Genomic DNA, 25,475 nt, shown 5'->3' on the forward strand with positions numbered 1-25,475 from the left:
AGCAAAAAAGAATTCATAGCATGTTTGGATCATATTAACCAAGTGTGCCAACATTAGTGGAGGGCACTGTATTCCCCCCATTTTAGGTGGGATGGTTCACTTGACATTTATTTTTAGTCTGTTGTGTTAATTTAAATCTTTGTTACATCCACGAGAGAGATGGCAATTCTTGGCATTACTTCTATATTTTAGTCTGTTGACGGTGTCTGACAGGTGTGGACTGAAGTGTCAATGCTGAACAGAGTTTTCAATGTTGTTCAAGCAGACCTACAGGAGGCAGATAAATTAGAAAGAACATTTAGACAAAGACAGCATATTAAGTTTGTCAAAGTCAACAATTTGGTTGATTAAAGTCTACAATTACATTTAAGAAGATTAACAGACAACAAAAATGAAATTTTTCTTCACAGCCCATTTTGCTCATTTTTACCAAGGGTGTCAATATTAGTGGAGGGCACTGTTTCAGTTCATTTCAGTGTCCATGACTGGAACCAATTCTATGGAACGCCAGATGTTCTGTTTTCAAATATTAAAGTCCTACATATTTTACATGGATGATGGTAGAATACTGTCAGTTTATTGTAATGTGTACTCTGATGTGACCAATCCTATACTGTGTTCCTGCATGCTTCGGTTTGCTATAGAGCTACGTTGTCCCTCCCAGAGCTTAATAGAATAGTGCTCTACTTTGTTTCAAGCCTTTCAGGTTAAAGCATTATCTAACCCCTATTTATCTCAGAGAATAAATTCTCTTCAACTACAGCGACCGCAGCCAAGTGGCAAATAAGATAGGTAGTAAAAGCATTGCTGCACTGTGTTATTAAGTGTTCACCTGCCATTTGGCTTGTGACTCCCTGACGTGTGTCAGATCTCTGCAAAGGTCAGAGACTCACAGAGGCTGGCAGTTTGAAGTTTTCAACAGCACCGGGGTGTGAGGCCAGAACCCCCCCCCCGTTCCCCTCCATCCTTCTATCCTGCCTCTCTCTACCTGTCACTGTCACATCAGCTCTGTGGAAGAGCTGCCTGTTGCTTGGTTACAGATTAAAGCACAATCGACACAGTCATGACAGCCGTGGTGATTAGAGTTGATGGTGGTTTCTGTCCTAGTCTGTCTGTCTATCTGTTTGTCCCTACGTCTTTGGCCTGTTTGACTGTTCCAGGTCAGATGTTGAATGGACAGAGGGGCAATGTACAATGACTCAAACAGTAAACCGTCACTCGTATATTTTGAGTGCTGAGCAATTAGGGCTTTTCAAGGTCGCTTTGGTTTCCGTTACACAATAAATGTGATTTTCTGTAACATTTTAGCATTTTTATTTCATACATTTTACATAGCATTTTTATTTCGTTTTCCTATCAGAAAGAAAACACATTAGGAACGTTCTCTTTATTAAGAGTGCCCTGTTGACATAGATAAAAGGCATGCATAATACCCACCAAAAATTAACAAAAACACCAAGCATTTCAGATTTCAACATTTAAACAGCAAGCACACAGGGAAACATTAAAAGCAAGTACATTTCTCCCCAGGAGAAACCTCCAGCAATGCATTAACTCATTGAAATTCTCATTTAGTCTGCGTAAATATTCAAATTCAAATTCTGTGGAACATGCTCATTTAAGGCAGCCTTTCCTGTCTTTGAAATTAGTTTGCGTATAGTTATTAATTAATCTTGTGTGTTATATGTCATTGTTTTTATTTTAATAATTTATGTTAGATATACTGGTTTATGCAAACAGAATACCTTTTGGTATTTCCTGGGTGTTAAAATTCTACGATATTCATTCAATTTGTCTTAATAATCGAGCATTAAACAGTGTAGGGAATCATCATTCAATCTGAATTGCTTTCATATATACGTTTTAGTATAACTTTCCAGAGTTAGTTTGGAAGCATTGTTTTTGTATTTCAGCTAACTTTCACAAGGTGGGAGTGAACTGGGGATGTAGACTTTGGGAATGTTTCACAGACAGAGATTAGGCTTTGTGTTGAACTAAAAAAATAAAACTCAAATGCACGTTTGTAAAAAAAACGTGATTTTTTTTAGGATTTAGCTTAATCTGTGTTTGTGAAACCAGCCCATTATGTCTGAATTATGGGTCTTTGAAAATGCACCTATTTAACATCTAAAGGCCTTTTCACGACTGGCCCTGGGCTTGATTCTGTATTCACAAAAGGTTTATTAACTCAGGGCATGTGAATAATCTTACATGTGCTACAATGTGATCAATGTTACTCTCCCATGATTGAATTAATGACTTTCTGAAATTGGTTTATCAAGATGCCCACCCTGTCAGCATTTGCTTTGACAACTTCATTAATACTATGCGAAGAAAGAGAAAAACGACGTTGTGAAAATATGAACATGAGGTAGAAAATGTGACTAGTTCGACCTTTTATCTTTTAAAATAGTTCCTAGATTTATTTCAAAAGCTAGCTACAATAGCTACTTTGCTCAGATAAAGCCGGTATACTGAAACGACTAAAGTTTGCTGTGTGAAAGGATACGAAACAGAACTACAGTGTAGCTGTTGGTAATGGTGTGCGTCACGAGTGTAATGTAAATTAAGTGAAGGTAGTGGCACACAGTTTTTCCACACATCCAGTCTTACATCCAATATGACAAATTTTTTGTGTTAAAGCTACCATTGCAACAGTACTTCTTTATCTGTGATTATAGCGCTGAAGAAAATCTTTGACAGTTCGTTTTTGAGTTTTTTCCAAAATGCATAACGAAATAATGACATTAACAAAATAATTTTATGGGGTGGTTGTGTCCATTACCGTAATGACTATTATTTAACATGATTTATTCAGAATTCTTTTTTTAAATAAATTACATTGTATTTCATTACTTCATTATTTAATGAAAGTCAGTATTCTCTTATATGCTTATATTACCAGCCCCTACTGTAGCCAGACATCCATGCAATGTTATTTCTTCACTTAACTCATGTATTTTGGTAGGCGAAGAGTGGAGAGCTACATACAGTGGGGAGAACAAGTATTTGATACACCGCTGATTTTGCAGGTTTTCCTACTTACAAAGCATGTAGAGGTCTGTAATTTTTATCATATATACACTTCAACTGTGAGAGACGGAATCTAAAACAAAAATCCAGAATATCACATTGTATGGTTTTTAAATAATTAATTTGCATTCTATTGCATGACATAAGTATTTGATCACCTACCAACCACTAAGAATTCCGGCTCTCACAGACCTGTTAGTTTTTCTTTAAGAAGCCCTCCTGTTCTCCACTCATTACCTGTATTAACTGCACTTGTTTGAACTTGTTACCTGTATAAAAGACACCTGTCCAGACACTCAATCCAACAGACTCCGACCTCTCCACAATGGCCAAGTCCAGAGAGCTGTGTAAGGACATCAGGGATAAAATTGTAGACCTGCACAAGGCTGGGATTGGCTACAGGACAATAGGCAAGCAGCTTGGTGAGAAGGCAACAACTGTGGGCGCAATTATTAGAAAATGGAAGAAGTTCAAGATGACGGTCAATTTTCGTCAGTCTGGGGCTCCATGCAAGATCTCACCTTGTGTGGCATCATTGATCATGAGGAAGGTGAGAGATCAGCCCAGAACTACACGGCAGAACCTGGTCAATGACCTGAAGAGAGCTGGGTCCACAGTCTCAAACAAAACCATTAGTAACACACTACGCCGTCATGGATTAAAATCCTCCAGTGCACGCAAGGTCCCCCTGCTCAAGCCAGCCCATGTCCAGGCCCGTCTGAAGTTTGCCAATGACCATCTGGATGATCCAGAGGAGGAATGGGAGTAGGTAATTTGGTCTGATGAGACAAAAATAGAGCTTTTTGGTCGAAACTCCACTTGCCGTGTTTGGAGGAAGAAGAAGGATGAGTACAACCCCAAGAACACCATCCCAACCATGAAACATGGAGGTGCAAACATCATTCTTTGTGGATGCTTTTCTGCAAAGGGGACAGGACAACTGCACTGTATTGAGGGTAGGATGGATGGGGCATGTATCGCAAGATCTTGGCCAACAACCTCCTTCCCTCAGTAAGAGCATAAAAGATGGGTCGTGGCTGGGTCTTCCAGCATGATAACGACCCGAAACACACAGCCAGGGCAACTAAGGAGTGGCTCTGTAAGAAGCATCTCAAGGTCCTGGAGTGGCCTAGCCAGTCTCCAGACCTGAACCCAATAGAAAATCTTTGGAGGGAACTGAAAGTCTGTATTGCCCAGCGACAGCCCCGAAACCTGAAGGATCTGGAGAAGGTCTGTATGGAGGAGTGGGCCAAAATCCCTGCTGCAGTGTGTGCAAACCTGGTCAAGAACTACAGGAAACGTATGATCTCTGTAATTGCAAACAAAGGTTTCTGTCCCAAATATTAAGTTCTGGTTTTCTGATGTATCAAATACTTATGTCATGCAATAAAATGCTAATTAATTGCTTAGAAATCATACAATGTTATTTTCAGGATTTTTGTTTTATATTCCATCACTCACAGTTGAAGAGTACCTATGATACAAATTACAGATTTCTACATGCTTTGTAAGTGGGAAAACCTGCAAAACTGGCAGTGTATCAAATACTTGTTATCTCCACTGTAGTAGTAATGGAGGTGTAGGTGACTTGTTTTAAAATCACTTTTCATTGTATTGATATTTCTTTGGGAGTAACTTCAACGTTATATGTAGAAAAAATAAACAGTCATTGCTCAGATCATTTATTTCTATTTTTAATTCTCTCAAGTGTCTTAGACTTTTGCACATTACTGTATGTACGAACTATTTGAAAGTGGCCTTGGACAGACAGATAATTTACACAATCAAAATGGAGTGTGGGGGGACAACAAGACATCGACCGCCCGTACATTAATCCCTCAGTAGGAGCCAAACCTCCTTTAAACCCAGAGATTCGCAAGATGTGTGGGCCAGGCTGAACTTCAGCGTTTTTTCCCCGCCGTGCCAGAATGAAGACATAACGAGGCTCTTCCTGACAGACTAATTAGGTAAGCACCCGGGGAGGAAGTGTCTGTCTGGCACACCTGGGCTTTCGCATGGTACCTGTAGTACGACACCTCCGCTAATTGGGTGGTTTGTGTTAACACCCCGCTACAGCGCACCGCTGCTAACCAGTTAAAAGGAAGACTGCACCGTCTGTGTTTTCATTTAGTGCCTTCCATTTCAGCCACTGTTAAGACAAGCCATTTCGATTCCCTCACTCATGAGAGGAGTCTTCCTCAAGGCAACAGAAGGAGCGTGGATCTGAAGAGGGTAGAAAGACATGACAAGGGTAGACAGGGCTGGATGTTTTCCGCTGAGGAGCACCATGTCGCCCCCTGGTCGTCCGTGCTTGTCACTGTCATTTCTCCACGGCTTCTTTCCTCCGCCTGTTGGTCTTCCGACTCTCCCTCGGTCCCACCCAGAAAGCGCTTGTGTCCTGTTGCCTAGCAACCGGTGCCAATGCCGTGTTTGAGTGGCGGGGTCGTGACGGGGGTCTCATGATGTGCCAGGTCATGCTTGTGCGATGACGGTCTAACAGGCTGTCTCCGGTTGTAACGTCCTCTGGAGAGGTCAGCCAATCATTGGCGGGGATGGGGGGCTACAAGACAATCAACTTTGTGTTTGCTGACATCAATACATAGAGATTCTCATAAGGGGAATGGCTGTCACTCACGCAGTGGTAAATACAACACATGTGTGAATGTGAACACGCAACCTTTCACACAGACAAGTGCCAGTAAAGCATTTTCCCTAGATTGAATCCTGACCCGGCAAGGCGAAAAATCTGTTGTCGTTCTGTCCTTGAGCAAGACAGTTAATGCTAACTGCTCCTGTAAGTCATTCAGGATAAGAACGTCTGCCAAATTACTTCAACACAGGAGATGAACAGGAGAGCAGCCAAATGATCCCCATCGCTCTACTTCGTCAGACACGTCCTCTCTTGGTGCGCAACAGTTTGCAATTAGATCCACAGATGCGATCACAGGAAAACCGTCCTATCCCTAACATCATGCTGAAATGTGATCCGCCAGAGGAACTGAAAGGAAGCCTAGCATGCACAGTTTGTGGCCTGAAAGACCTCAACCTTTTGTTGGAATACGTTTAACCTGACCTTTAGATGTGTCTACTGGGGACGTCCTCTTTGTGTGTGTGTGTTTGTGTCCTTTGAGGAAAATTTGGTAAAGAGATTTACTGAGGATGTTCCGTGTCTCAACCCACAGGGTTCCTCCGTCTATCTGCCTGTATGCTGTGCTCCCATGGAAACGTCCTTAATGGTCCGGTCAACGCACTTAGTTGTTACCAATTGGCTCTGAATTACTTCTTTTTTTTTAAATACATTATGTCAATTCTAATGTCTGTTAAGTTATTCAAAGCACTTCAGGGAAATGAGGGATGGAGAAATAGAAAGAGAGAAAGGGAAATAGAAAAAAAGAGGGAGGGTAAAAAAGCGCACATGTGTGCGCCAGAGAGAAGGATAGAAAGAAATACAGATAGACAGGCATGGAGTTGTGTTAGCCAAGCGTTACAGAGATCCCATTACCTTCCAGAGTCAGTACCGCATGCAGGGCCATAACAGATATTGATTTCTCTGAAAAGTCAATCTACCTTCTCAGTAAATATTTTGGCTGCTGGTCAATCCCGGCCAAGAGCTGAGCCTCACAAAATGCCATGGCCCAAAAGCCTGAATTCATTGGGCTTCATTCTATCCTTGTGCTGTCTCCACTACAGTGTGAATTATCCAACTTAACCAATCCCCTTAAATTCCCCATGATGTCTTTAGGTAACCTACAATATATTGTATTTGTTATTATTTTTGACCAGGGCTGCCTCTTATGGCCCTTGTGGCACTCAGTCTGCGCGGGCATTCTGTAGACATTTTTAGGTATTTACATACACAGCCCTGATTGGCTAATAGCATGGCCTCTTTCATGAAACTTTCAAGGGCCAAGAAGAACAAGAAATGGACTTTAGACTGGTGGAAATCTGTCCTTTGGCGAGAGTCCAAATTTGAGAAATGTTCTTCCAACCAGTGTCTTTGTAAGACAAAGAGTAGATGGAACGTATTATGTCTGCAAGTGTGGTTCCCACCAGTGAATCATGGAGGAGGGTTTGTGATTGTGTGGGGGTGCTTTACTGGTTACACTGTTGTTTATTTAGTTCAAATTTAAGGCACACTCAACTTTCATGGCTGCCACAGTATTCTGCAGCAATACACCGTCCCATATGTATATATGTATACTTCAGAGATACTGCTTAAATGTTTGAATTCAGTTTTCAGATATTATACATTCAGCGTAGCATATACATTATTTATAATATTTTGTACTACGGGCATGACCTGAAATATGGAAATGTGAGTCAGGATATCAACCCCCTCAAATAATCAACAAAGAGTCCAAAAAATATAAGGCAGACAACATCTCTTTCTCCTGCAGGCTCTCTGGGCCACATCCTTCTATATTTTTATCTAAATTTAATCTCCATTCCCCAGCCACAACTACTGCATTAAGAGAGCAGCACTCCATAAAATAATAAGCCCATCATGACAATACCCCCCCGTTAATATTCCCACATTCATAGGATGTACATACCAAACACCCAGAGATACTTAAACTTACAGAATGTAATATCTACACGCAGTACAATACGTGCATTCACAAATAAAAACACGAGACGAATACCGATGTATTTTAGAAACATACTGTCCAACTCACGGGCATTTTCACACACCCGCTCATATATGCCTGCGCGCCATACAAGCTCCCTGGGACATTTAATGTGTGGTGTTTTATCATTGTGTGTTATCTATCTGAAATGTAGTAGGATAATTCCCCCTCCCCCACACCCGCGATTCAAATGTAACACACGGAGCGCTCAGGGAAAACGGGTCAGGGTGAATAAACGCTATCTCCCGGGAGTGTTAGCCCCCAGGCCCGGTTAATGTATTGATTTTACAGCGCTGCTCCGTGATAAAACTATTTCATGAATTCCAATGAGTCTTCTACCGGGCTGCCATGAAGGGACAGAAACACAATCACTGTCACACAGAATGTTGTCATTGTGTTCCACTGGTTGTGTAATGTGTTAGTTTTAAGATGCGGGGGGGGAGGGGGTCTCTCAGCCTTAATCTGCTGTCATTTAGTGCCGTGCCCTCTCGACGCTGCCTTGAAACCTGCAGCTGAAACGAATCATTTTGACTGTTTAATGTTATCGTGAAAGCACCTGTTCACTCGGTTTTCATGAAGGCTGGCGCTGCTTGAAACATTGGTCAGTGCAGCCACCCCATGGACACAGTTCTACGTCGTGCGCGCACTTAGGATTCACTGAGAGGACGTTGTTAAAGACCAGGGTGTTATTGCATTATGTAAAGTCGTTTCCATTAAAAACTGTGGGAGAGGTTTGGGGGGAGTTGGGGCGGGCTTACGCAGGAGGTGTGCAAAGCGGCTAATGGCCTTTTCGTTGGTGGCAAATGGTGTTGTTAGAACAGGGTGGTGGACTGGGGCTGGCGGGGACAGGCGAGATGCCGGACTCAGTTCGGCACCAGCCAGGTCCATCTGCTCGTCACCTGGCCTTGGCACGCAGGAGACCGGGTAATGACAGGGAAAGAATGGCATCAGCAGGCAGGAGCCCAGAGGTAATTACAGACTGGAACCCATGCAGAAACAACACATCTGGATCCACCGGGCCAGTGTGGGAGGATGCCACGTAGCAGGGCATATCAGCCTGGATCCATGATGGTTTATCTGTCATACCGGGAAGCGGCTCTACGTCAGCCTGGAGATTGGAGGGGGAACAAATCAACCCCACTCAACTCTTTTCACCCCCCCCCCCATGCTTGAAGGCAAAAAGGAAGACAATTCACTTTTAGGAGTGGAGAGACACACAGAGAGAGAGTCAGAAGCAGCAGGACAATCTGAGGAAATATCAGCCGTGGCAGCACTATAACTTCTGTTGCAAGTGATCCCCCCCCAGCGTCACACACTCTTCATCTTCTTTTAAACTCCTCTTAAAGCTCTGGAGAGATAGTCTCTCTAGGAGTCACACATTGTTTCCCCTTGAGACATATGATATAGGCATTGGACTGTGTGATCTGAATGTGGGGCAGCTGAGGTTGAACCAGTAATAGAAGTCTGCTGTGCTCCGTCATTAACATTTAGCCCATGAATAACGTCAGCCACATTAAAGCACTGGAGTCCACTGTGAGAATGAGAAAAGTTGGACGATTTAATGGAAGCCTCCAGCAACTCAGTCGGCCCCACTCAGGTTTGAGGCCTTCTTTAAATGGCCCTTGCTTGAATGTCTGGCCTGAGCTATCTCAAGTCTCCCAGGACGGAGATGTGGTTTCAATTCTGACTGGGTTTTGGTGCGTCGATGGCCGCTTTCACAACTCCATTTCACCACAAAATGGAGCTATCGCCGCTTGCAGTCTAACTCTCTCCTTCTCCCTCCCCTCCCCTCTCTCCCCACACACTGCTCTCTTAAATTAAGAGTTGTGTAATTAAATTGATAAAAGTCATGCCAATACGCTTCGTGGGTCCGGACCTGATTCAGAATGCCACACAGCTGTGGAGAGTCTCCGAAGTTCTACCTTTGATGTGGCGTTCTCTATTATTGAAAATAATTGGATTTCCCCCTCCCATCCCCCACACACTTGTGCCCGTTCTGGGCATGCTCAGTTAATCGACCTCTCGAGTGTCTGCATGCAGCGGCGGTGGTGCCGGCCGGCCCGCCTTTGTTCCTCCCTGTGAGGTTTCAGAAGGGCTTGCGGAAGCGGAAGAGTGAGGTCCTGGTTGTGATTGAAGCAGGGATTTGGCTCACAGCGGTGCCGGGACACAGCGGCAGAACAGAGTTCAGGGGTCACGGTGCAGGTTGGAGTTGCGGCGAGGTGCCTGGCAGAAAAGTACGGGACTTGGGGGAACAGCAACAGCAAGGCCCAGTGGATCTCACTTCCTCTTTACTTCTCTATCGGCTTGGCCCGGCTCACTGGCGCATAGGCAGCTGGCCGACATCCACACACGGCGGAACTGCTGATAATCAGCAGGAAGAGACCCCTGATTATTGGACGGCTTCTACTTCAAGACGCCCGCTAACCACTCGGCCTTCTCTGCTTGCTCCTCAGAATGCCAAGCGAACTAAATGCTAGCATTTTAACACCCTCGCGCCCCACCCTCCGGCAAACTATGGAGAAGGTCTATAACGTTACATCAATCTCTGCTCCATTTGTGTCAGGTGTAATGTGATTTTAATTGCTGTTGGAAGGGAATGAGTGGCTTATGATTTGCCTCTATATGTCAGCCTCTATCAGCTGTGGACAGACATTTGTTTTCTCAAGCAGAAAACTAATAATATTTAAATGTACTTCAGATTATCTAAAGTGGAATGTAATACAAAATACATTTTATTGTGTTTTATTATCATTTAGTTTATGAAATACAATTTAAAAAACATCAAAATGTCTAGCATCTTGTTGTTTCTGCTCTGCCACAGACATGCCTACCAGTTTTACTGACAAACCCACACAAATAAACATACACTACTGTTCAAATGTTTGGGGTCACTTAGAAATGTCTTTGTTTACCATTAAAACATACACGGCATTAGTATGAATAGGAGATATTGCCACTGTCACGGTTGGAAATAATGATTTTTACAATAATTATTCAAACGTTGCTTTCGTTCAAGAATCCTCCATTTGCAGCAATTACAGCCTTGCAGACCTTTGGCATTCTAGTTGTCAGTTTCTTGAGGTAATCTTAAGAGATTGTCCCAATGCTTCCTGAAGAATCTCCCACAAGTTGGATTGGCTTGATGGGCACTTATGTACCATACCGTCAAGCTGCTCCCACAAAAGCTCAATAGGGTTCAGATCTGGTGACTGTGTTGGCCACTCTGTTATAGACAGAATACCAGCTGACTGCTTCTTCCCTAAATAATTCTTATATAGTTGGGAGCTGTGCTTTGGGTCATTGACCTGTTGTAGAAGGAAATTGGCTTCAATCAAGCGCCCGCCACAGGATATGGCATGGTTTTGTAAAATGGAGTGATAGCCTTCCTTTTTCAAGATTCCTTTTACAGTACCCTGTGCTAATCTCCCACTTTACCACCACCAAAGCACCCCCAGACCATCAAATTGCCTCCATCATGCTTGACAGGTGGAGTCAAGCACTCCTCCACCATCTTTTCATTTGGTCCGCGTTTGATGAATGTCCTTTGTGATCCGAACACCTCACACTTAGATTTGTCTTTACATAACACTTTTTTTTTCTATCTTCCTCTGTCCAGTGTCTATGTTCTTTTTCCCCTCTCAATAATGTATTTTCTGCATTCCGGAGTTGCCTCTTCACTGTTGTCTTTGAGACTGGTGTTTTGCGGGTACTATTTAATGAACCTGCCAGTTGAGGACCTGTGAAGCATCTGTTTCCCAAACCAGACACTTTATTGAATTTGTCCTCTTGCTCAGTTTTGAACGAGGGCCTCCCACCCCCCCCCCCCCCCCCTATTATTTTGGTGAGAGCTAGTTTGTGCTGTTCGGTGAAGGGAGTAGTACACGTTGTATGAGATCTTCAGTTTCTTGGCGATTTCTTGCATGGAATAGCCTTTTGTTCTCAGAACAAGAATAGACTGATGAGTTTCAGAAGAAAGTTTTTTGTTCCTGGCCATTTTGAGCCTGTAATCGAACCCACAATTGCTGATGCTCCAGATACTCAAATAGTCTAAAGAAAGACAGTCTTATTGCTTCTTTAATCAGCACAACAGTTTTCAGCTGTGCTAACATAATTGCAAAAGGGTTTTCTAATGTTCAGTTTGCCTTTTAAAATGATTAACATGGATTAGCAAACACAATGTGCAATTGGAACACAGGACTGATGGTTGCTGATAATGGGCCTCTATACACCTATGTACATACTCCAATAGAAATCTGCCATTTCCAGCTACAATAGTCATTTACAACATTAAAAATGTCTACACGTTTTCTGATCAATTTGATGTCATTTTAATGGACAAAAGATGTGCTTTTCTTTTGAAAACAAGGACACTTCTGAGTGACCCCAAAACGTTTGTACGGTATTGTATATAGCACACAACCCCAATTGTAACTATCACCCTAAACCTCCTGAGATAAAAATTGTTCTCTTCAGAGGACAACCAAAATGTCCACCAACTGGTCGTCATTTAGTTACAACACTGTTTAATACTAACATACAATTCAATTAAACATTTTAAATGCTAGTATACATGTGGCTAGACAGCGACGTTGCCTATGACCACCACTGACACGGACTAGTACCTCGCTAGCTGCTTTGCCCTAGACTTAGGTAGGCCTGGCATTTGACACACACATTCACACCCCATATCTGCTCTATTTTGGAAGTCGTATGGCAACTGTGGCATGATGTTGCTAAGCAGCTCGTGTCTCTGGCTGACAATGGGACCGGCAGAGTAAATCATTTGTTTGACGGCGGGCTGAGTCATAAGGGGAATATTAGCCATCAGCACTAGTTCTTACAACCCCATTTCCAAAAAAGTTTGGACGCTGCGTAAAATTTAAATGAGAACAGAATGCAATGATGTGCAAATAACTTTGACCCTATATTCAATAAAATAATTGTACAAAGACAAATCAGTGGGTAACATGCCCACTGAATTTAATGCCAGCAACACGTTTCAAAAAAGTTGGGACACAGGCAGCAAAAGACTGGAAAGAATAATTAAGAATAATGTTTCTCAACATAAAATTGCAAAGAGTTTGTGGTTATCATCATCTACAGTACATAATATCATTAACATATTCAGAGAATCTGGGCCAAAAACCAATATTGGATGGCCGTGACCTTTGTGGCCTCAGGCGGCACTGTATAAAAAACAGACACGATTCTGTAGTGGACATCACTGCATGGGCACAAGAACTTCTGAAAACCACTGTCTGTGAACACTGTTTGTCGCTGCATCCACAAATAAAAGATAAAACTCAACTGTGCAAAGAAGAAACCATATAAACAAGATCTAGAACTATTGCAGTCTGCTCTGGGCCTGAGCTCATTTAAGATGGACTGAGGCAAAGTGGAAAACTGTCCTGTGGTCTGATGAACTACAGTCTGAAATTATTTTTGAGAATCATGGATGCCGAGTCCTCTGGACTAAAGAGGAGAGGAACCATCCGGCTTGTTATCAGCACACAGTTCAAAAGCTAGCATCTGTGATTGTATTAGTGCATTAGTGCACATGACATGGGTGACTTGCACATCTGTGAAGGCACCATTAATGCTTAACAATATATACAGGTTTTGGAGCAGCATATGCTGCCATCCAGACAACGTCTTTTTCAGGAAAGGCCTTGCTTTTAGCAAGACAATGCCAAAACACATTCTGCCCGTATTACGACAGCATGGCTCCGTTGTAAGAGTCCGGGCGCTAAACTGGCCTGCCTGCAGACCAGACATGTCTCCTATTGAAAACATATGTTGCATTATGAAAAGTAAAATATCACAAAGGCGACCCAGAGCTGTTGAGCAGCTGAAATCCTATATCGAGCAAGAATGGGAATATATTCCACTTTGAAAACTACATCAACTGGTCTCCTCAGTTCCCAAACGCTTACTTTGGGAACTGAGGTGTATTGTTAAAAGAAGTGATGATGCAACACACTGGTAAACATGCACCTGCCCCAACACTGTTGCTGGCATCATTAAAAATGGGCATGTATTTCTCCAGAAACAATACAATTTCTCAGTTTCCACATTTGATGTGTTGTCTTTGTACTATTTTCAGTTAAATATAGGGATAAATGATTTGCACATCAGTGCATTCTGTTTTTATTCGCATTTTACGCAGAGTCCCAACTTTTTTGGAAACAGGGTTAGATATAACTGACCAAGATGCTTAGCTCTGAACCAACAGTGCCTGTCTTCCAGCTCAACCTGGTAGACATGGCCGAAATATTTTTTTCCCAGAGACAAAAAATACATTAGAACAGTTTACACAAAAACACAGCATTCAGGATATTCAGACGAGAGATATAGAGGTCCAGGTTGCTCACCAAAGTGTTACTCCAAGCACACTTTACCTGCATTAACCTGAGCTAAAACGAGACCCCATTCAAGCTTCCCTCAACCAGTCCCAACAAAGCTTCCAATCCATTTAGACACAGCTCTTTCAAGCTTACACTGCATTTCAGCACTTACTCTGACCTGGTCGTTACATATGAACATAGCCCAGCTTATTGTAACCTAGGATTCACATTGAATCTTGCAGTTCATTAAGGCACAATGAAGACTAAGACAATTTGTTAAAGCCTTCTTCCCTTTTTGAACAGGTACATCCAGGGAGCGTCATCTCCCAAGGACATGGTCATCATTGTGGATGTGTGAGTATCTAGACGTTTCGTCTTTCCTCCAGCACTCCTTCCTTCTTCCTCTAGTTCTCTTTCAGCCCATGGGCGGCAGCAGGGAAGATCTCTTGTGCCACCTATTGGTTCACTGGGTATCTACGTGTCTGATAAAAGGAGAATCTCGATTATTTTTATCTCCACAGACCTCTCGCTATTATACGCGTGTTACGGAGGTACAATGCCAAGATTAGTGTTTTGAATGCACGCTGAAAGCCACTGTGTTTGGGACACGGGAGGATTGTGACGCTTGTTTGTATGTCAACATATGCATCTTCATCTTCACCAGCCAAGGGTTTGTCTCTGTCTGGAGGGGTGTCAAGATGGGTGCCGTTTAGATTAGAGCGTACGGCTCAACGGTAACCGTCGGCCTGTGTTCTGTGTCGTGGTGTTTCCATCTGTAGGAGCGGCAGTGTCAGCGGACTCACTCTGAAGCTGATGAAGAACTCGGTGGTGAAGATGCTGGATACGCTGTCTGACGACGACTACGTGAATGTGGCCAGGGTGAGTGTCCGGGCTCAGAAGGCTACGATGGCTCTGGTTCTGTCGTACGGCTTGCGGTGACTACATCATGCCACACAACCAAAATGACCGTCCTGACAATCCTGGACTATGGCCACATAGTTTTCAGGATTGCCAATGAAAGTTCCTTATTATATTAGATATAACTTAACCACACCACCATCCCCTCTTTGGCAGTCCTTTAAACATGTGTGACGTGAACTTTGCACTGTAGTTAGCTGCATAAACTACACCAGACCCTTTTAGGTAAGTTTCATTAACGTCTGTTATTCCAGTAGAAACTCCTTAAATACACACTTCTTTTGCCTGTTATTCATTTTAGTTCTCCCCAACCGATTAGATTTGTATGTTTATTTTCAGTGTACATATTGTTTATTATGTGATTCTATGGATTGTCCTCTGATTTGTTTTTTCCAAGGAAGTCATTGAAATAAGAACTGATGCTCAACTGGCTTACCTGGTTAAATACTCCAATACTATTCACTTGCACTCAATTACACACAAAAGATATGTCACTCATCAATATCAAATGACCTTAACATGGCTGTCAACGCGACATAAGCACAATGTTGGTTTGTAAGTCGCGAAGAAACTTTCACCCAGGTCTCGATCACGTAGTCAGTGGTAATGGCATCGTTGTGCTGTAAAAACCTCTTAGCCTCATGGGGATGATCTAATCCTTCGGTGTTGCAACCTCTTAGTCTCAGTGTGATTAAGCCAGTCTATCTGTCCTCCACTGACTCTGTGCATTCCAGGGTTTTAATTAGGTGAATGATGCATTCTCATTCACTGCCTACGAATGCATGCATGCACATACCCAAGACACACACACACACACACACACACACTGCTTGGGTAGCCCTGTTGGGAGACTTGGGTGGGTAATCCTCAATAATCCAGTGCTTTTAGTCAGTGTAAATCCCAGCTCTAAGAGGCTGAAATGAGCATGGTAATCTGGGTGGGAACGAGGCTGATTTCCACCAATATAAAAAAAGAAGAGGTCTGAAGTACAGATGACGTAGCTTAATTCCAGACATTTGGTGACAGTAGGAAAATAACGCTGCAGCAACAGGAAATGTGAATTGTGACGTGGATTGCAAAATTGAAAAAGGGTAAATCAAGTCTGTAAAAAAGGCCACAGTAAACATTTCCCCCACCCTCCACGAATGGTGCAGTTCCGCCTTTTGTCAGTTGAGATGTCGCAGGTGACTAACGAGTCCGTTAATCACCTGGGGCCAATCAGTGTAATTTAGTAAATGCCAGATGCATCATTCACCCATGTTTAGTCAAAATCATCAGAGATATCGTATAGGTTAACTAGACTCATATCCATGATATCAAATATCAGATTCAAATATAACATGCTCCTATTATGCTGGTGTTTGTGTGTGTCTGTTGGTCTGCTTATATAATTCACCTACAGTAATGGTGTTCATACAGTGGTTATTCAAATCCTGTGCAATTTCATCCAAATATTCTGAATATTCCCTTTATTATAAAAAAAAATACTAATTGCAGATGCAAATATTACAACTGTTTATATTTCAACCTTTGATGCAACAAACTGTAATTACCTTTATAACAGAAGTGATGCATTTGATTACATACATTTGCAATTTTTATATCATAGTCTGTGACATGGTGATTTTTCTGTCAATCTGACTGTTATCGTTTAGATAATTGTTCTGCTATAGTTTAGTTAATTTTTGCCGTTAATAAACAAACATCAAACTATACAAGCAGGAATATATCTCTGCTTTTCGTGCGGCCAAATATTTCACCTACGTTATGCTATCATTCTGTCTTGAAAATGTCAACGGATTTTAAAGTTGACCTTCAACAAGAAAGGCCATTAAAAATGTGACATTACAGACATCGCTGTTCGATGCTAATCATACGCAGACACACTATTTATTTCTGTTTGGCGCAGACATACCCACACACACACACACCCACACACACACCCACCCACACACCCACCCACACACACACCCACACACACACACACACCCACACACCCACCCACCCACACACACACCCACACACACACATGTGCATGCATGCACACGCACGCACACACAAGCGCACACACACAAACACACACACACACACACACACACACACACACACACACACATGCGGTCACACACACACACATGCGGTCACACAAGTCCAGGACTAATTGTAATTTTGCCAAGGAGATGAGATCTTGGCTGAATTGATATTATCGTGGGTGGGTGATTGTTCTTGGTTTGCGTTGGAAATCCAGGTGCACCTGTTCTTTATGTGGAACGATGAAATTATCAATGTTTATTGCCAAAGTGCCACAGAGCTGCCCACAGCTGCAAATTTCCATTCCTTGTCCTGTCTCTCTCACACACACACAAGCACTACAGATGGAGCGGCACTCACTCAATGCCAGCAGCTGAGCAGCGTGGTCAAAACCAGGCAAGTTAAATGGACAGCTCCTCATTACCGTCCGTCTTCTCTTTCTCTCACAGTTTAGCGAGAAGGCCGAGGCGGTGGTCCCCTGCTTTAAGACCTTGGTCCAGGCCAACAAGAGAAACAAGAACATCTTCAAGGAGTCCATCATGAACATGCACGCCAAAGGAACAACCGACTACAAGTCTGGCTTCCAGTTCGCCTTCGAACAGCTGCTCAATGTAAGCGCGCCAGCCGTCGGTTAGTCAGGCGCTGTGGGGTGCATGTCAGGATGTTCAGTTAGCTTAGGTCCTCTGCGAAACGGCACGAGCCATCCGAATAAGTGTGGACGGTGAAGCTGCTCTTCCCGATGTCTGGGTGTACGATGTGAGGATTTCGCCTCGTCTGAAAGGAGCCCACAAGGGAGGCCGTTCAGTCTGCCTTATTAGGAAACGGCGCGGCAGTGAAATGTTGGCACCCGTTCGGTACGGCCAGGTGTCGGTCGTTCCCCTCCGCGTGCCGCTCCTCCCCGTCGGCCCGGCTGCACGGGCGCTGCTTCAACTCGGCTCCGTGTGCCCCGGTATTTTTTCGGAGGCTGCCACACTAATGGGCTCTGATGGGGTGATTGATGACAGAAGCCCAGAGAGCGTCAGCCGCAGACACTTGATATTCCTCTGGTGGCCCGGGAGGCACGGAGCCTACCGCTCAGCCTAGCCCGAACCCGGCCTGCCCACCCTCCGACCCCCCCCCAACCCGCCCCCAGCAGATTGAGAAATAAAAGTGCCTTTTAATCAGTGTCTGTCGCGCGTTCCCCGTGATTGGTGGCAGAAGCACAATAAAAATGTATAATTGTGGCAATATTATTTATCTTTATTAGAATCTTGTCAGAGTGACACGCCGCCGGGCCGCATATCAATGGCAGCTGTCAGGCAGACAGACCGGGGGAGGGAGGAGAGGAGGGGAGGGAGAGTGGGGGCTACGCCTAGAAGCCAATCCATATCGCCGCGGAATGCTAAGAACAAACGTCTCAGCGTGGTACGCGTTCGTCCGCCGGATATATCACCCTGCGCACAGAGATAGGTCCGCTTCAAGCCCAGATAGGTGGACACATTGTGTGCCACGCTCGCAGCTACCAGATAGTGCCAAAAGTTGTTCGAAGGCGAACTGGAAGACAGACTTGTCCTTCGCTCAAGCGCTCCTCTGACCTGTGACGAACCGAGCTGCCGGTGTGATTTCCTGGAAGGAGAGGCGATGCTTCACCGTGTCTTCATGTCTGATCTGCTCCACCATTCCTGGACGGGCCCTCCCCCCCCCCCACACTAATCACTGTCTCTTTCTCTTTGTGTCCGTCTCTGCGTCGCTTGCCCCTCCCTCCCCGGTGACCCTCCTCTCTGCCGGTTGGGCAGGACACCGGAGCCCCCAGGGCGGGCTGCAATAAGATGATAATGATGTTTACCGATGGGGGGGAGGATCGTGCTCAGGACATCTTTGAGAAGTACAACTGGCCCAACAAAACTGTGAGTCACCTCCCACCCCCCACCCCAAAAGACAATGACCTATTCATCACCCCTTGCCTTCCAATGAATCAGTAGTCCATGAGCTGTTGGACCAGCGTTCACACCTCTCCCAATCTCTTCTTCGTCTTTAATAAATATTTAGTCTTTATCAGATTATATATGTCAACAGCTAGATGATGCAGCTAGATACAACACGTCCATCCTTGGACATAGTAGATCCGGTGTCTTTTTCTAGATTTTAATCCACATTGTTTCTCTGTCTCTTTATCTCTCTGCCATTCTGTTCCTGTCCCTCCCTATCATCTCTTTGTTTCTGTCTCTTGTCTTGTTGCTGCTGGTGTTAACAGCTCTGACCTGCTGACTAATTAGCCACTTTATCATCTGAGACCATGAAATTACAGCCAGCACATGCCCTCCCTCACTCACCCGCTGTCTTTCTCTCTGCCCCCCCCCCTAACAATTTTTTCGGTTGCACACGCAAATGGTGGACCGCTATGCCTTCTACGTGAGAAGAATGTTGTTTCTACTCAGTCTGTCTTTTCCCCTCAGATTCGAGTATTTACCTTTTCGGTAGGGCAGCATAACTATGATGTCACACCTCTGCAGTGGATTGCCTGCGCCAATAAAGGTGAGTGGAAAGGGTGTACCCATGGACCCCAAAGACATGGGAGATGATCTTGTCCTTCCTGACCCTCGGCCCTCATGGCCGTGCAAGTCCTGACTGAACTGTAAACGGATGAAGAATGTTTAGGTTTTTTGGTTTTTGGTTCTTTATTTTTCCCTTTTTCTGTTTACTTTTTCCTGGAGACTTTCTCTCCCTCTCTCTCTCCCTCCTTCCCTCTCTGGTCAGATGGTTTCTTTGTCGTGCTGAGCGTTCTCCTCCTCCAGTCCCACCTATAGAAGGCTGGTTTGTTCATTTTCAGTGGAGCCTTCAGAGTGCTTCAGAAGTGCCTGCCTTCCTACAAGTTGTAATTAATTATCGGGCGGAGTCTGGCTGCGGTGATAACGATGGCTGCCATCTTGCAGTAAGGCAGGGGAGCATGGGGAGAAGTCCAGGATTACTCCTCTGTGCCCACGTGCCACTCACGCTAATCATTAGCAATGCACCAAAGCAATGGCCGACCTAAGACAATGGTTATTGATGCTCTCTGTGGAGCTGTCCTTTTCCATATACTAGTGCATATGGCTCTTCTTTGGTATCGCACACAAACAGACACCGACACCCCGTCAGAACCCCTCACCCGGAACACAGACTTACACGCGTGTGGATCCTCCCTTCGCAAATACATTACACGCCCAACTCCCACTCGACGGGTCGTACCGTTTGCTCGGCCTGAGGTCCCTTCTGAAGCCGAATCTCGACTCCCTTCTGACTCATTACGGTCCTCTCTCTCGCGGCTGAAGACCCGCAGACCTTGGGTGCATGTTTGTTCGTTTCCACATCTGTTTCATTTGCCACTGCCTTCGTTCGTTTCCACATCCGTTTCATTTGCCACTGCCTTCGTTCGTTTCCACATACGTTTCATTTGCCACTGCCTTCGTTCGTTTCACCATCCTTTTCATTTGCCACTGCCTTCGTTCATTTCCACATCCGTTTCATTTGCCACTGCCTTCGTTCATTTCCACATCTGTTTCATTTGCCACTGCCTTCGTTCGTTTCCACATCCATTTCATTTGCCACTGCCTTCGTTCGCTCCCTGCCCTGTGGCTGCATTCTCACTGCGCCCCCCCCCCCCCCAAAAAAAAAAAGAAAACACAAAGGACTTTGGGAGCGTTCCTATTCTGAACAGACTAGTTGCAGGAAGCGTGCAGGCACTTGTGATCGCGTGTCTTCGTGAAAGAAATGACAGTCACTCTTGCCTCCTAACATTGTCAGGATGCTGTCTCTGTTTGGCAAGATTTTGTGTAAACACGCTGTGGTTTAATAAGTCAGGGGGTGGCACTAACTGCCCCAGAGAGACAGAGAGGAGCCGTTCTTTTCTCCATCCCTAATCAGCACGCCTGCTCTGCCACTCTTAGCACGAGGACCTTGTGCAAACAGATTGCACCATTACGTTGATGTACGGTACATTTTACGCAATCACTGCAATCCATGAAATAAGCAGGCGGAGAGTTTCTGTTCTATCTGTTACGAGACACAAGTGCAGATGTTTACTGTGATGTTAATGCCAGACATGCTGCATGGAAATGGGTTGCAGCAGATGTAGTCAGATGGAAGGTGTTTTAGCTTCCTGTACTTCTGTCATGTTGTCGGTTGTCATGATAAATGTTTGCGGATCTACCTTGCACACTGTTTATAATGCCAAAATGTTCAGCCAAAACTATAGCCAGAATACCGCTGACAATGTTCTTCTCAAATATTGAATGTTTTCTTTTCTTAACTGGCCCTAGGTGGACTATGAATACAATCTGCAGTCCATGTTGATGTTGTACTGTTCAGTGAAAATGAATTCTCTGTCAAAGTGTGCTTGTTGCTATCCTGTGAACACTTAGCTAAAGCTAAACATCAGTATCTTCTTTGGTGGTTGATGTACCTCCTGCTTCCTGTTTCTGAAGTTGGTGAATTCCAATGCATGTGACCAACCAGTAGCTCTGTAACCTAGTTTGAACGAGTGTTGATTCCGCTGCAGCGCATATGAGACATATTCTGTCTAAACGAGGCCTGAGGCGCAGCAGGAATATCCTCAATAACACTCTCAGACACATTACATGTATATCCTGCAATTTACAGCCACCAGGTGATCTAAGGTCAATGACCAGTGACCCTAGTCTTCGGCATAAACCCTGATCCCAATAAATCGCACAGTACACATGCGCGCACATGCGCATACGCACACATCTATCTACAGGACAGCAAATTAGATAATTACCTATACATGTAATGGGCTATTTCCCTGTAGAGAGCAATCAGTATTCTGCAAAGGAATCACATTGAAATGATTACTTGATAGGCTCTGATTTGCTTGAGATGATTACACTTGGCTAGATTGTTGTGTTATTTCCCCTATGGTTATTAAGTCCAATAGAGCAGTTATCACTGAGGTTGGTTAGCACTGAGGTTGCTTACCACTGAGTTGGTTAGCACTGAGGTTGGTTAACACTTAGGGTTGGTTGTCACTGAAGTTGGTTATCACTGTGGCGATTAACACTGATGTTGTTTATCCCTGAGATTGATTATCATTGAAGTTTTCTATCCCTGAGGTTGATTATTACTGAGGGAAGTCAACACTGAGTTTGGTTATCATTGTCTGATTAACACTGAGGTTGGTTAACACTGTTTGGTAATCACTGAGGTTGGTTATGACTTTCATTGTTTAACACAGAGGTTGGTTATCATTTTGGTTTATAAACACTGAGGTTGGTTATGACTGTGGTTGGTAATTACTAATGTTGGTTATGACCTTGGTTGGTTAACTCTACATACAGGTTGGTTAACACTGTTTGGTTATCTCTGAGGTTGGTTGTCACTGAGTTTGGTTGTCACTGAGTTTGGTTTTCACTGATGTTGGTTATCATTGAGGTTGGTTGCCACTGTTTTTGGTAATCACCCTGTTGGTTATCACTGTACAGCCGCTGAACAGATTCTCTTATTTTCCTATCTTCAGGCTTCTACTACGAGATTCCATCCATTGGAGCAATTCGGATAAACACACAGGTGAGATCTCCTCCAGTGTGTGTGTGTGTGTGTGTGTGTGTGTGTGTGTCTATAGGTATGCGCAAATACGCAGAATTGTGTGTCCTGATGACATAATATTTTTTTAAGGGGTATGTTTTTTTTTCCTTTGGAGTTCATCACACTTTACTACCGTTAATGTATTTCTGTATGTCCTGAAAAGAAGAGCATGATTTGGAAAGACAAGTGCAAAGGAGTAACAGAGATTTACTGAAAAAGCAGGTCTCCCAGTTGCCTAGCTGGTCTGAGGCAGCTCACTGAGTTGCGGGGGGGGGGGGGGGGGGGGGGCTTTCAGACCTGTTCTATCTAATCCACCTAGTCCCGACTGCACAGACATACAGACACCTCCGGCCCCACCCCCCTCCCCACGCCAGCCTCTACATTCAAGCACCTCCGGCCTCACACCCCTTCCCACACCACCCTCTACATCCAGGCACCTCCAGCCCAACACCCCTCTCCACACCACCCTCTACACCCAGGCACCTCCAGCCCAACACCCCTCTCCACACCACCCTCTACATCCAGGCACCTCCAGCCCAACACCCCTCTCCACACCACCCTCTACATCCAGGCACCTCCAGCCCAACACCCCTCCCCACACCACCCTCTACATCCAGGCACCTCCAGCCCAACACCCCTCCCCACACCACCCTCTACAACCAGGCACCTCCAGCCCAACACCCCTCCCCACACCACCCTCTACATCCAGGCACCTCCAGCCCAACACCCCTCCCCACACCACCCTCTACATCCAGGCACCTCCAGCCCAACACCCCTCCCCACACCACCCTCTACATCCAGACACCTCCAGCCCAACACCCCTCCCCACACCACCCTCTACATCCAGGCACCTCCAGCCCAACACCCCTCCCCACACCACCCTCTACATCCAGGCACCTCCAGCCCAACACCCCTCCCCACACCACCCTCTACATCCAGGCACCTCCAGCCCAACACCCCTCTCCACACCACCCTCTACATCCAGGCACCTCCAGCCCAACACCCCTCCCCACACCACCCTCTACATCCAGGCACCTCCAGCCCAACACCCCTCCCCACACCACCCTCTACATCCAGACACCTCCAGCCCAACACCCCTCCCCACACCACCCTCTACATCCAGGCACCTCCAGCCCAACACCCCTCCCCACACCACCCGCTACATCCAGGCACCTCCAGCCCAACACCCCTCCCCACACCACCCTCTACATCCAGGCACCTCCAGCCCAACACCCCTCCCCACACCACCCTCTACATCCAGGCACCTCCAGCCCAACACCCCTCCCCACACCACCCTCTACATCCAGGCACCTCCAGCCCAACACCCCTCCCCACACCACCCTCTACATCCAGGCACTGCACGGTCCCGCAGCCCCTTGGGATCACCTAATTCCAGCTGTAGGAAGCACACCGGGGGCAGGGCGGGGGAGGGGGGGGTTCACTGAGCCACCAGGGTCCTGTGAATAGACTGTCAGCTGTTCCATTAACTCTGCCATAATTATATTGCGAGAACTGCCACTTATTCTAATAGGTTTCCTACAGCAGGTGTGTGACAGCACTGGTCTAGGAGCTTTAGAAACACCTGGGATTCGCTGTGTACATTATTATCCCCCATCATGCAACATCACATGGTAACACACTGTATGGTTGTCAGAGCATCCTGTGCATTAAAGACCACAGTGTTGATTTATGACGGATACATATTCAGCTCCCAATACCATTAAGTGTGTGTTGAGTTGTTAGACACTTCGGCTCTGAACCCATTTCACTCCTAAGTAATGTGTGCCCCAGGTGAGATACAACAAGGGACCAAAAGACTATAGTATAGCACTGTAGAAGTATTACTATAATATATAACCCCATTTCCAAAAGATTTGGGACGTATAGAAAAACTGAATGCAGTGCTGTGCAAATCATTTAAACCCAATAGTCAATAGAAGATAGTACAAAGACAACATATCAAATGTTGAAACGGAAAAATTGTATTCTTTCTTGAAAAACATGTGCTGCTTTGAATTTGATGCCAGAAAACATGTTTTATAAAAGCTGGGACAGGGGCAACAAAAGACTGGAAAAGTTGTGTAATACTAAAAACCTGGTGGAACATCTCAACTAATTAGGTTAAGTGGCAACAGCTCAGTAACAAGATTGGGTATAAAAAGAGAATCCCAGAGAGGATGAGTCTTTCAGAAGTAAAGATGGGGTGGGGTTCACCACTCTGTGAAAGACTGTGTGGCTATTAAATGTGAATTTCCCACACCTGTGGCTTTTTAAATTGCAATTAGTGTCTGTGTAGAAATTGTCAGTGAGTTTGTTAGCTGTAACATGGATGCACTGAGCAGAATAGTTACTGAGCAACAAGGTAATGGAACTTTATAAAGATGGTAAAGGATATAAAAAGATATCCAAAGCCTTTCAAATGCCAGCCAGTTCAATCACTTATTAAGAAGTGGAAAATTCTGGGATCTCTTGATACCAAACCAAGGTCAGGTAGACCAAGAAAGATTTCAGCCAAAACTGCCAGAAGAATTGTTCAGGATACAAAGAAAAACCCACAGGTAACCTCAGGAAGAATAAAGGCTGCTGTGGAAAAAGGTGAGGTTGTTTCAAGGAGCACAATATGACGATACTTGAACAAAAATGTGCTACATGGTCACAACCATAAGTGCTATATTTGGAGAGGGGTCAACAAGGCCTATAGAGAACAGAATACCATCCCCACTGTGAAGCATGGTGGTGGCTCACTGATGTTTTGGGTTGTGTGAGCTCTAAAAGCATGGGGAATCTTGTGAGAATTGATGGCAAGATGAATGCAGCATGTTATAAGAAAATACTGGCAGAAAATGTGCATTTTTCTGCACGAAACCCGCGCATGGGACGCTCTTGGACTTTCCAGCACAACAATGACCCTAAGCACAAGGCCAAGTTGACCCTCCAGAGGTTACAGCAGAAAAGGTGAAGG

At 44.8% G+C, this 25,475-nt stretch overlaps 1 protein-coding gene across 5 annotated transcripts in view; it reads left to right on the top strand.

Annotated features, from left to right (window-relative positions):
- cacna2d2a (calcium channel, voltage-dependent, alpha 2/delta subunit 2a) overlaps positions 1 to 25,475 on the top strand; it is a 176,595-nt gene that overhangs the window by 125,318 nt on the left and 25,802 nt on the right. For all 5 annotated transcript variants that reach the window (XM_029114229.2, XM_029114230.2, XM_029114231.2 and 2 more), the window contains 6 exons: positions 14,309 to 14,359; positions 14,785 to 14,884; positions 17,404 to 17,565; positions 18,730 to 18,840; positions 19,390 to 19,468; positions 22,446 to 22,495. In XM_029114229.2, the coding sequence (XP_028970062.2) occupies positions 14,309 to 14,359; positions 14,785 to 14,884; positions 17,404 to 17,565; positions 18,730 to 18,840; positions 19,390 to 19,468; positions 22,446 to 22,495 (553 nt within the window). The remainder of the gene's footprint in view (positions 1 to 14,308; positions 14,360 to 14,784; positions 14,885 to 17,403; positions 17,566 to 18,729; positions 18,841 to 19,389; positions 19,469 to 22,445; positions 22,496 to 25,475) is intronic.

Source organism: Esox lucius, chromosome 17 (assembly GCF_011004845.1).
Source record: "Esox lucius isolate fEsoLuc1 chromosome 17, fEsoLuc1.pri, whole genome shotgun sequence".
Lineage (NCBI taxonomy): Eukaryota > Metazoa > Chordata > Actinopteri > Esociformes > Esocidae > Esox > Esox lucius.